This window comes from Solanum tuberosum, unplaced genomic scaffold, assembly GCF_000226075.1.
Source record: "Solanum tuberosum cultivar DM 1-3 516 R44 unplaced genomic scaffold, SolTub_3.0 scf00008, whole genome shotgun sequence".
Taxonomy (NCBI): Eukaryota; Viridiplantae; Streptophyta; class Magnoliopsida; order Solanales; family Solanaceae; genus Solanum; species Solanum tuberosum.
In genome coordinates this window covers 2312569-2324585 of record NW_006238934.1, presented here as the reverse complement: position 1 = coordinate 2324585, position 12017 = coordinate 2312569, and the positions used below count along the sequence as shown (strand labels likewise).

Sequence of the window (12017 nt, the reverse complement as noted above, 5' to 3'; positions counted from 1 at the left end):
TATATATATATATATATATATATATAAAATACACATTGTCGCCTAGATTATTTATCATTTCATAATGATAACGTAGCGCTATAATTTGATATAAACACCGAGTATAAACTTTTCTTGTTTGACTAGCTAATTAACTAAGCAGCAACATGATATGACAAGTGAAGCTTGCTTAAGTGGTTGATAACATGCACCTCCACTATTAACTAGTATGTTGAGAGTTTGAGTCGACCAAGAGAGTAAATGAAAACATTATTGATTGATAGAAAAAATAACAAAAAAAAAACACCATGATGTCCACATGCCTCTATAAACAACAAGCCAAACCTTCCTAACAAAACCCTCCATCTCACCTCTCTCTCTAGACTGTTCCTTTGTGTTTGATTTCTTTGATGAGAAACATTCACCCCTTTGCCACCAACTCTGGTGGCAAAGGGGTGGCTTGCACGCATCCCAAGACACTCTATTTTCGCGAATTCAGTTCTCGATCGAGCTCGAAGGCACGTTCGTCTGGAGGGAGCTATAGTCCCACGGTAAGGAATTATTGCCATTTGATGGTGATTTTCTAGTTATCATGAAGGGCAACTTGTATCCTTTGGCATTTTCACTTCTATTTGAATGATCTCTTAATGAGCTCAAGGAAGTTATTATAGTTTGAATAAGGATTTGTTTCTAATCCAATTTGTACTTGTTGAATATATATATATATATATGTTTAATCAATTTATGTATTGATTAATTAATAAATGTTGTGTAATTTGGGAAGAACGTGTATTATGTAGTTATGTACTAAGCCTTTTGGCTATAATAATGATGAAATTAAGTATTGTTTGTGAGAGTTCGTTTATTAGTGTTTACTTGGTATATATGTTGTAATATAATCCATAAGTATTAAAGAGGAAATGTAATTTTCTTAATAATAATTGAAGGTTGAGTTTTCATGTGTACTCTTGAAGTGAGTTTTGTTAAGCAATGTTAGTCACAATCAATCTATCATAATTTGTAGTTTGATACTTAATTAAGCTAATTGTATTTTATGTTGTCGTAAAATACCTTAGGGTATAACTTGAATGGAATTATTCTCTTATCTTTAATTTTGATTACGATAGTGGAGTTTTTATTTGTGTCATTTTGTGACTCGGACGTTGGATTTGTTTTTTCTTAAATGTAATTATTACGTTGAGACTAGAAGAATGGACATTCACCCCTTATTATGTTTTAAAAAAACATAATATAATGGAATGAATTAACCAGTATAAATGAGTGTGTAGCTCATTTGTGCGAATTAGAAAGTGACCTAACTTAAGCGATTAGTGGCATTATGTATAGTTCCTTGGAGGGCCGACTTTTAGGAATTGGAGAAGATAGGTGGATTATATATAGAGCTACGATAAGAGGAAATCAAAGGTTTTGCCTATCAAGATTGGACAATACTCCCCCCTTAAACCCCCCCCCCCCCAATGACGACCACCACCACACACACCTAATACACACATTTTTTGTTTGTGTCAAGAAGAATTTTGTTACTCTGACCAAGACATTTGCTATAAGCTAATTTGTGTGATAAAACGTTACGATCGATTCAAGCATTTTCCCAAGTAGTTATAATGTTGTCATAATGTGCTGAAATAACGGAGAAAGAAAAATTTTCAATCTTTAATATGTGCTAATATGAAAAGTTAGAATTAAAGAATTGTAAAAAAAAAGACTTCTTTTGACATATACTAAAAAGAAAAATAGGACAAACAAATTGAAGCGGAAAAAATATTAAATTATCAATAATACAATATAATTTATAATCACCTAATTTTTTTTGGTACCTATAATCACCTAGATAATAATTTGAATTTGTGTTGTATAAATGTATATTGACTAATTTTAATATATATATATTGCTATTTATTGCTATCAATAATAAAGACAAGAAAAATATTCTTTCCGTCCACTTTTATTTGTCATGTTGCGCTTTTCGAAAGTCAATTTGACTAATTTTAAAAGTTAAATTAGATTACATTAATACTATATTTTAAACCAAAAAAATTAGATATTCAAAAACTATACTATAAGTACTATAAATTACAATGTTTTGCATATCAATATGATGAAAAAAAATACATCATAAAATATTAGTCATAGTTTTTATAGGTTGACTCTAAAAAAAGAAGACTATGACAATTAATTTAGTCAAAGTAATTATAACAACAATCTTATCTCATTTGACCTATACAAGTAATTTTTCCTATAAATACAAACCAACATCAATTAGTGTAAATCACTCCTTAACATTTTTTCTTCATAAAAGAAAAAAATGGCATTGAAATTCAACTCTTTCCCTCTTACAATGTTCTTAATCATAGTATTTTTTTTCTACTTTCTTGCATATTTCTTCAGCAAAAAATGATTTGAAAAATATCAAACTTATGCAAGATGTTGATCCAAAAGATCCTAAAGTGATTGAAATTGCTAAATTTGCTTTGAATGAGTACAATAAAAAAAAAAGCACACAATTATCAATTTAAAGAAGTGCATGAAGTAACAACTTTTCCTAGTGTTGATGGTGTGTATTTTCAGTTACATATCACAGCCAATGAATGGGATACAATTTATCACCATTTGGCGGTTGTTCTTGTGCATTCAAATAATATCATGAAACTTGTTGCCTTTGATGGATTTGGTTTTTTCGAAACCTAACTCTGTATATTATAACTATCATTACTTGCAACGAGATCATTTTATCTTTAATCAGACTTTCATCTTCGAATCCTATGAATGATTTTTTTTAATGCTTCCCCCTACTATAGACCTTATACACCATCGATTCAAATTAGTCAAAAAAAAAAAATGTATGTACCTAATATCGAATGAGAAATAATAAAAATTCAGAATACTATAATGGTAAACGAAAGTTAAATCAAATTCATGGCTATTAATTGGACATTAATAAATGAAGAAAAGGATCACTTGACATATCTCAAAGTAACCCCTAATATTTTTTATTTGCTATCTAATAAAAATTAACAAGAAATCATGAGAAAAGCTTAATTTAAAAAAAATAGTTGAACATTTGAATTAGTGAAGTTTCATTGGTGTAAACTATACCTACGGTTATGACGTATAAGCTTTAAATTTTACTTTCGAAGTGTATATATATTTTTAAAAATACTAATTTATACAATAATTTCGATTAATAAATAATCTTTGTGTGACTAGTTCTTAAAAGTAAATATTTCGTATTGGATAAAATAAAATAAATGACGAATGCTCACACTAATCTGTTTGGATCATTGTTACCCATTGTATTGTATTGTATCGTTACCATTACTACAATGTTTGTTTTGATTGTTACTTAAAATATGTTGTATTGTATTGTTAAATTTCGTTGTTACGTAACAATGAAAACCCCCATTTTATGGAACAACCGATTTGGTGTGTTCCCATTGTTACTTAATTTCTTTTTTCAATTATATCGTGGCATAATATTTCATAATACTTTTTTTACCCTTTACCATATATTATTTAATTCTAGTTGAACCTCCTACCCTAGAATAATTAAGGATATTTTAGTAAATTTGTAAATTACAATACAGTACGATACAGTCAAACCAAACGATAAAAATGTTATTAAACAACAACAAACAATACAGTCTAGCCAAACATTGTATCTATCATACAGTACAGTACAATAGAGTACAATACATTATGAAACAATGGGTAACAATGATCCAAACAGAGTGTTAAGTTAGCATGAAACGTTATTGTGGGAATTTGTGAAACCTCATTTTGGCTAAGTTTATTTTGAGCTTATGAAAAAAATAAAACGTATGAATCGTTGTGTAATTATTCACATATAATTTTTTTTTTCTTATTTCAATTACAAAGGAACATATCATTTATGGCAAGAATAATTATTTTAATATATTTTACTTTCTGCTAAATATAATCAATTTTTGAATTTGGATTCAAAATATTGAGATAAGACATGAATTCATTATGATATTGATGCATAAGTGAGTATTGTTGCATAAGTTTTTTGCGGAAAAAATATCAAATACTCCTAATACTTATAAAATCTAAACATGATAATATGATTACTAATGACATTGACCAATTAACTGATTCAAAGTAATAATGTTGTTTTATTTTCTTGATCATCTAACTGAAAATTACACATTCGATGTGAAGAGATTGTATATACCATGCGTAAAGATTATATTAAAAAATATTTACACTATACAATATATTCCATATTTTTTTAATTATACTAAAATTCAATTATTTAATATTATAAATTTTAAAAGGACCTTTTAATGACATATACTTTACTATGAATTATGATTTATCCATCCGGTAAGTTCTTGAGTTTTTTTTGGGGAAATTATATTATTAGAGAATATATACTAGTTAATTAGCTAATATAGCTATAATTTGAATTAATTATCATCCACAACCTCTTTTTAGCTATAAATGTGTTTCTCTCTCCTCTCTTATGCATATACAAATACAAATTATACATATACAATTATATATGACAGATATACAAGTATAATTCGCCTATTTCCCCTCTCTCGCTCACCTCTCTCCTCCCTCTCTCCTCCCTCTCCCAATCTCGCTCGCCAAATATACAAATACATATGTATACCAGTTACATATATACAAGTATCTAGCAGACATACATATATAATTCGTCAAATATACAAATACAATTCACCTCTCCACTTTCTGCCCTCTATCACTCGTCTCTCCTCCCTCTAACATGTAACTATGAATCGTAAATAACAAACTATAGCTATGAAGCCTAATTAAGTTATTTTTAGTGGCTATTTACGAAATTTCTAATTTTTACGAATCATGAAAATTTCATATATACATTGCCATTACCTCATGGTGATGGAGAGATTGTTTCAAAGAGAAACTCGGCTCGAAGAACAATTTTAGGAGAGTTTGGCTCTAGGAATCAAATTTGATTAGGGGTATTTTTGGTATTCCAATAAAATAAAATGGATTACAAAAATAACTCCGATTTCTCACTTGCTACTTCTTAACTCTCCAATCCTCTTTCGTCTTCCTTATTCCATCGGCCGAAGGGTTATATAAATACTGTTCCTCAGCAGAAACGCCGATTTCATGCTTCTGAATTTTCTCATCTTGTACAGATCCATAGTTCAGTTCTCTTGAGTTGTTGTTGTTGTGTTCACACTAATCGGAACACATCAGAACCAATGACGGCAAAAACAAACCGTGAATTTGACATCTCATCGCCGGCGGAGGAAAAACCGCCGGCTCAATCTCGGGTACCAGAATCCGAACCGGAAACCGGTGATCTGAACCGGCGTAAGCCGGACGAACCTCAGGTTAAGGTTAGTGGTAGTAACGGCGTCGTTGTATACAGGAGGAACAAGAGGCGGAAGACGGCAGATTCAAACCGAAATTCAAGTGGTAAAGTTGTAAATATGGATGTGACGAAGGGTAATTTAGGAATTTCAGCGAGTAACGGTGATGTTGTGGAGGTTGAAGTGAAAGAAGAGTCGAGGAGTAAGCGGTTTACACGGTCCGCTTTGGGGAGGAAGAGGGAGCTGTTGGAGATTACGAATGGAAATTCTGGAGGTGAAGTTGATGAGAGAAGTGATGAAGTTATGTCTGGTACACCTACGAAGAAACTAGAAATGAAAATGTCGAAGAAGATTTCAATTACAGTAATACCTGAAACGGTGAAGGAGCTGTTCGAGACTGGTTTATTGGAAGGCTATCCTGTTTTCTACAATGGTGGGAAGAAGGTATCATTCTTTTACAATGTGGCTAATGTTGTTTCCTTTTGTATTAGATACTCTTTTTATTTTGATTTGAATTTGCCGGAGCTAGTCCTATAGTGATATTTGCTACTCAAAGTACAAAACTTGACTGATTCGTTACATTCAAGTTCCCCACGACAGGATATTGGAGAAATGAGAATATCATTAGAGGCAGTTCTAGATTCTCTGTTTATTTTTATAGAGTAGCCCTTCAATTATACTAGTTAAGAAAAGGAGTTACCTCAATTATTGAAAATAAGCCAATCAGTTCAAAACGTTGAAGCAGCATAACTAATCTCAGCAAGTAGTTGTCTAGAAGAAAAAAAATGAAAACTTGTTTCATCACTTTGGTATTATGAAACGGAAATCACTTTAATATCATAACCCCAAAAAAGCAAGCTAAGGGGTGAACAGGTAAGTTTTACTAGAATTACTAGAGATGCTAAATTTACTAAAAATGCGGTTGGATAATATTTTCTTTTGGTTGGATTTGGCTTCAATTGTCGCACAGTGCCACGAAGGGGGAGAGTGAGTGTATGCATAAATTTCTAAATGCATCATTCATGCTATTCTTTTTTATCGGCAGTACCTGTTCTAAATTTATAAAACCATTAATTTTGTAACTACATAAAGGCCAAGGCTATATCATGTAACTTTCTGTCAATCTGCTTCCAGTTTCTTTTCCTTAAATGTGTATGTGCATAAATTTCTAAAGGCGGCATTCATGCTGATCCTTTTCGGTCGGCAGCATGCATGCCAAATTTATTAAATCATTAATAATTTTGTAACTACATGAAGGCTCATGAAACTTGCTGTTGATCCACTTCCAGTTTCTTTTGGCATATGACACCCACTGACCCGACTAGCCTAGATTCACATTGTGTATGACACATTATGAATTTCATTTTTGGTATCTAACTCAGTTAAAAATGAAAAATAAATTATGCGGAGCGGATTGAAAGCAGAAATTTTTGCTATGCGGGGCAGGTTGAATCTTTGCGGGTTTGTCTCGCAACTGCTGCACCCTGTTTTCTGTTCCTATTTTTAAATGCTTTGATGGATTCAGTAGTTATGTCTTTCATCTTTAGGTTAATATTGTCTTAATTATAGGGAATTCCACTCCGAGGAACAATTAAAGATACTGGAATCCTTTGTTCTTGTGAACTGTGCAAGGGAGCTACAGTGAGTATTTAGTTTTTTCTATTTCTCTTACTTCCTTTTATCACACTTTACTGCTTAGTCGTCTTAATAAACAGTAATCTTAATGGACTTTACTATTTCACATTCGCAATGTTAGGTTGTCCCTCCTAGCAAATTTGAGATCCATGCGTGTAATTCATACAGACGTGCATCAGAGTATATCTGCCTAGAAAATGGCAAGAGCCTCCTTGACGTGGTCAAAGAGTGTAGAAAAGGTTCCTTGAAAACATTAGAAGAAACAATTCAGAGTGTTATCGGTCCAGTTCCTGTGAAGAAAAGTATCTTTTGTCGGGATTGCAAGGGTGAGCTTTCTCATGCAAACTTGAATATAGAGACATATTCTCTTACAATGGTAATTAAAAGATACGTGCTTACTCCTATTGCTAGGGTCTTTTGTTGCAACACTAGCTGGAAATGATGAACAACTTTGTGATTCATGCATCGTTTCCTTAAGATCAGAAGCCACTCCAACACAGTCGATAAACACTGAAAATGGGTATGTTTTTCTTTTAAAGTCTCGTGATCTTATTGCTGCTGTTTGTTCCTTTTTCTTTTGTGCTGTAGTGGAGCCTGATTCTTAAGATCAGTTTAGCACCAATGTAGATTTTAGGATTTAGGCAACAATTTAAAAGTTTGGATCCAGGGACGGAGCAATATTTCTAATTCGGGGTTGGTGGAACCAAAATCGTGTTATTTTGTGAGTCTGTGTTAAGAAACACACTTAATATTAATTTATTTTCAACCCAATAAGTTGCATTTTATCGAATCTAGAACCCATAAACTCAATTCTGGATATGCCACTGTAATGGGATTGGAAGACATGATAGTGATGCATAGTAGATCTTACACATCATGTTTTTTTTTCTTTTTTTTAGTTTCAAAAAAACATGATGTGTAAGTCTACTATGCATAACCATAGTGCTTCTATTGTGCTATAGACTAGCATGACCCGCTTCTTCAGTACATGCTCCTTCCCATCTTTCTTTGTCAGACGTCAGTAGAACTGTAAAACCACATAAAATTTTACGTGAAATGAAACTAAAGAGCACAATAGAATTGGTTTAGCAAGTTTTTTTGAAGAACAAAGCGGATCAACAACTTAAACACGGTAGTTTTTTTTTTATGTAAGACTTTGAGAGAAACAATATTGGTTGGGTTAAAGTTATCAGAGATGTCGGCAGATAGTTACATAAGACAAGTATTAACAATCAGTTGTATTGTTTGTTACTAATAGATATCCAAAATTGTGTTGAGAAAACCAAGGTTAACCTATAGGCTGTGTCAAATAGATTATTCCTAATTGTATTAAAAAAATCAAGACATCACTTAAATATATGTTATGTGTAATACTAAGATAATCTATAGTTTGTCAAAGAACCTATAGTTTGTAGTTTCTGATAAAGGACCCTCCAAAGCCCTGATGTTAAGAAAATGAATATTGAGTTTTACTCAACCCCAAAAGCTGCCTAATAAGATGACGATTACCCAAGACCAATGTGAATTGTGAGATACTTAACACCTCTCATAAGGAGAAAACACCTGATTCCCACAAACCAATTTGGACGCTTAAAACTGATAGACGCACATGATTGGACATTTGGTGTGTGGATAATATAACATGGAGACCCAATATTGGAAGTCAAGATTAAGGATTGATCTTGCTCTAATACCATGTTAAAAAATGTAACATGGCATCAGAACAGGTTAGATCTTTACATCAAGTTTCACTTCCACCCATTATCAAAAAGAATTTTACATGCTTTTGACCCATGAAAAAGCATTAAAGCCTCGCATGAAGGAGTGTGTTGAAGATATAATTTTAAACAAATAAAAGTATGATCTCTCCTTAAGCTTTTAGATGAGATAGTCAAGCACCTCAACACATGGAAAAGAATATTATTGATAATTATGAAAAGTTTCTGAGGAATAAAGAGAGACATAAGAGGTAGCATGTAACCAGTGGAACAGTCGATGTGCACCACAAGTTGGCCCAGGCCCAGGTATCCAAAAAAGAAAGAAGATAAAAAATGACACATTGCTTTCCAAGAGTGTCAGAGAGTACCATAGTACTGTACATCTTTCTCAGATATATTGGTTGCAGCTGGTCCAGAATATGTTATTTTGACCAATGAAAGTGAACTGCTTTGTGATTTTAGCTCACCAGTTTATCAGATAGAATTATTATAGAAAAACAGAAGTGGTAAGTGGTTGAAGACACGATACTTATCATGGATTTAGACTTTCTTTGATGACTAAGCAGGGTGTGATTAGCTTCCAGTCTTGTTCTTTTATTGTTGAGTTCTTTCTGTTGGCTGTTGGTTCCTCTATTTGTTTAATTAGTAATGCATGTGTCCTTTCGAAGAGATGGTCATCTGGCAAATTTGTTGTTTTTCGGTTTGCATACTTGAATATCTTATCAGTCTTTCTTTTTTGTTATAGTAATCGTTCTTAATCTTGTTTTTTTTTCTTTTTCCCAAATTTAGGGTGTTTGAGCCAGTTCTGAACTTAAATTCCTCCGGAACTTCAAATATGTCGTCTGTTTCGCTAAGAAGCATTAAGGGAAGGAAAAAGAAAAAGTTAGTATCAATATAGTTAATTGATTCTTTGTCAAAAAAATATAGTTAATTGATTCTGCTTGATATTTGCGGTCATTGAACTTTTGCTCAATGTGAGTAAAGTGGGTTTATGAACATGTGCTGATGCTGTTTTATTTGCATATTAAGGGTCGCGATAAAGCATTCGAGTAGACAGTCTCCTTCAGCGCATACTCTCTCCAGAAAGAAGTGGAAGACACCAAATAAGTGTGCTATTTCCCTTATTGTTCTTCTGTTTATTTTTCTTATTTTACAAAGTGAAAATATAGTTCTTTTTTTGTTGTCTCTTCTTATAACCTAGTTTTACTTGGTCCTTCAAGGGTAACGAAGCCAGTTTTTGCTCCAAAGTCGGATGAAACTTCTATAATGTGCAGTTCATTCAGAAACAACATGCAGGGAAACATCTCAGAAAAGTTGGTGAATATTACTGAATTTGTTATTAGAGCTTTTTCTAATAAATTACCTCTAACTCATATGGTGGCTTTTATGTTTATGTCAGACTGTTAAAATCAGTTGTAGTTTCAAAGTATTCGAAAGTTGCTTCGCCTGGTGTCTCGGTGCACTCTAGGACCCAATGGAAAATGACAAAAAGGTTGGTATTTGTCTTCTGTATTACTTATACTAATTGTGAATTCTTGGATAGCAATGTTACTTATATTGCTTTGGTTCTGTGATATCACTTTGTTCAGGGATCAAAAGATGCATAGATTGGTTTTTGAGGAAGGTGGACTGCCTGAAGGAACTGAAGTAGCTTATTATTCTCGAGGAAAGGTTGCTGAGCATCTCCTTTACCACTTTTTAAATATAGTCCTTGATCCATTGTATACACTGGATTTTTTTCTCTGCTTTATTTTGTTGATATTGTTGATTGGTTGTTTGTAATTGGCAGAAATTGCTTGTTGGTTATAAGAAGGGATCTGGTATATTCTGTTCTTGCTGCAATACTGAGGTACAACCCCTAGCTTAGTGTCTCTCCAATTGTCCTGAGAGATATTCTGATGGCATTTCATTTTATGGTTAGGTTAGTCCATCTCAGTTTGAAGCTCATGCAGGTTGGGCATCGCGCAAAAAACCGTTAGTCTTCATCGTACTTTTCATCTCTCGTTCAAAGAATATATATCATTAATGTCTTTAAGCAAAACCTAGTTCTGCTGATGCAGTTCTAATGTGGGTACTTGACTTTGTCAATGTCTGCTGCAGTTATGGGTATATTTACACGTCTAATGGAGTTTCGCTACATGAATTTGCTATATCTCTATTAAAAGGCCGCAAGTCTTCAGTTAAAGACAGTGATGACTTGTGCATCATATGCGCAGATGGTGGTAAACTAGTGCTTTGTGATGGATGTCCTAGGGCTTTCCATAAAGGTAAAAGTTGGATTTTTCTTGATTGACAGTTTCAATATTATACAAGATACTTTCTTCTTCTCTTCTTTTTCCCTGGTGAATGAATTGAGTTCACCATGTTCTGTTTGATCATCAATGCATTGTATTGCTTTCCTTTCTTCCCTTTCTTGGGTTTTCTGAGGTGAGGGTGGTTCGGTTGAATGGAGGTAAGATAGGACTAAGTGAATAAGAACCTAATTTACTGTAGCTGATTTCAGGATGGGGACACAGGCTGAGTTCAGGAAATAGCTCGTAATTGTGAATTTAATTAACTCTAGTAATATTTGACTATCAATTCTTGCTAGGGAGATGTTGTAATTGACTGTATGGATATTCCCAGCAGTCTTTTGTAACTTTTGATTTTGGTACCTTCTTGGTACTTCGTCAATAAACCTTACCTTATCGGAAAAAAAAACTTAAAGTCGAATCTACTTTCAATCTGTTATATACATTTATATTAAACTGTTAATGATGTGAAGCCTGTGGGCCATCACATCTTAAATGAAAAGTTTCAAAAGTTAGGGGTCTATCTATGTTGAAGCTTCCGTTGATAAGAACAGTAGGCAGTTTTCTGCTGTGGCTAATTTCTATTCAGATGCTCATTTATTCGTGGTGTAGTTACCCTAGTAGCAGCAGACTTGCTACACTGATTTAGATTTAAGAAATAACATCTTCACCTTGAATTTCTACTTGGTATAGCTCTTCATCAACTGGCCATTAAATTTTTAATGAGGAATCCTAGACTGAATTTGGCTACTATACTTGTTCATGATTGAGGTTGCAGCCATATAGTTTTCTGAAAACTATTTATAGCTTTGTTAGAAAAGTTTTAGAGAATACCAAGGCATAAAATCTTGAAAATTGACGTAGAGTTGGTTCATTAGTTAGTCAAAACTCTGAAATCCTTAAATGACATATCACCTGCACTTCGGAGCACCACCTCCCCCCCATAAAAAAAATTAAATGATTCAGAGCTGGAACAAGGATTAGTTAAGTGACACCCAAGGGTATGTGGCCTAGTGGTCAATTATGGGGGGTGGGGGGGGGGACCT

At 33.1% G+C, this 12017-nt stretch overlaps 1 protein-coding gene across 2 annotated transcripts in view; it reads left to right on the top strand.

Annotated features, from left to right (window-relative positions):
- The first annotated feature begins 5023 nt into the window (after nt 1-5023).
- The window catches only part of LOC102590922 (uncharacterized), an 11747-nt gene continuing 4753 nt past the window's right edge, over nt 5024-12017 (top strand). The window contains exons 1-12 of one of the 2 annotated variants that reach the window (XM_006339034.2): nt 5024-5771; nt 6897-6968; nt 7084-7288; nt 7374-7482; nt 9470-9562; nt 9710-9787; nt 9901-9993; nt 10080-10172; nt 10270-10351; nt 10470-10529; nt 10602-10654; nt 10781-10947. In XM_006339034.2, coding sequence (XP_006339096.1) covers nt 5217-5771; nt 6897-6968; nt 7084-7288; nt 7374-7482; nt 9470-9562; nt 9710-9787; nt 9901-9993; nt 10080-10172; nt 10270-10351; nt 10470-10529; nt 10602-10654; nt 10781-10947 — 1660 coding nt within the window. In that variant the 5' untranslated portion in view covers nt 5024-5216. The remainder of the gene's footprint in view (nt 5772-6896; nt 6969-7083; nt 7289-7373; nt 7483-9469; nt 9563-9709; nt 9788-9900; nt 9994-10079; nt 10173-10269; nt 10352-10469; nt 10530-10601; nt 10655-10780; nt 10948-12017) is intronic. The other variant, XM_015309707.1, reaches the window with a different exon arrangement.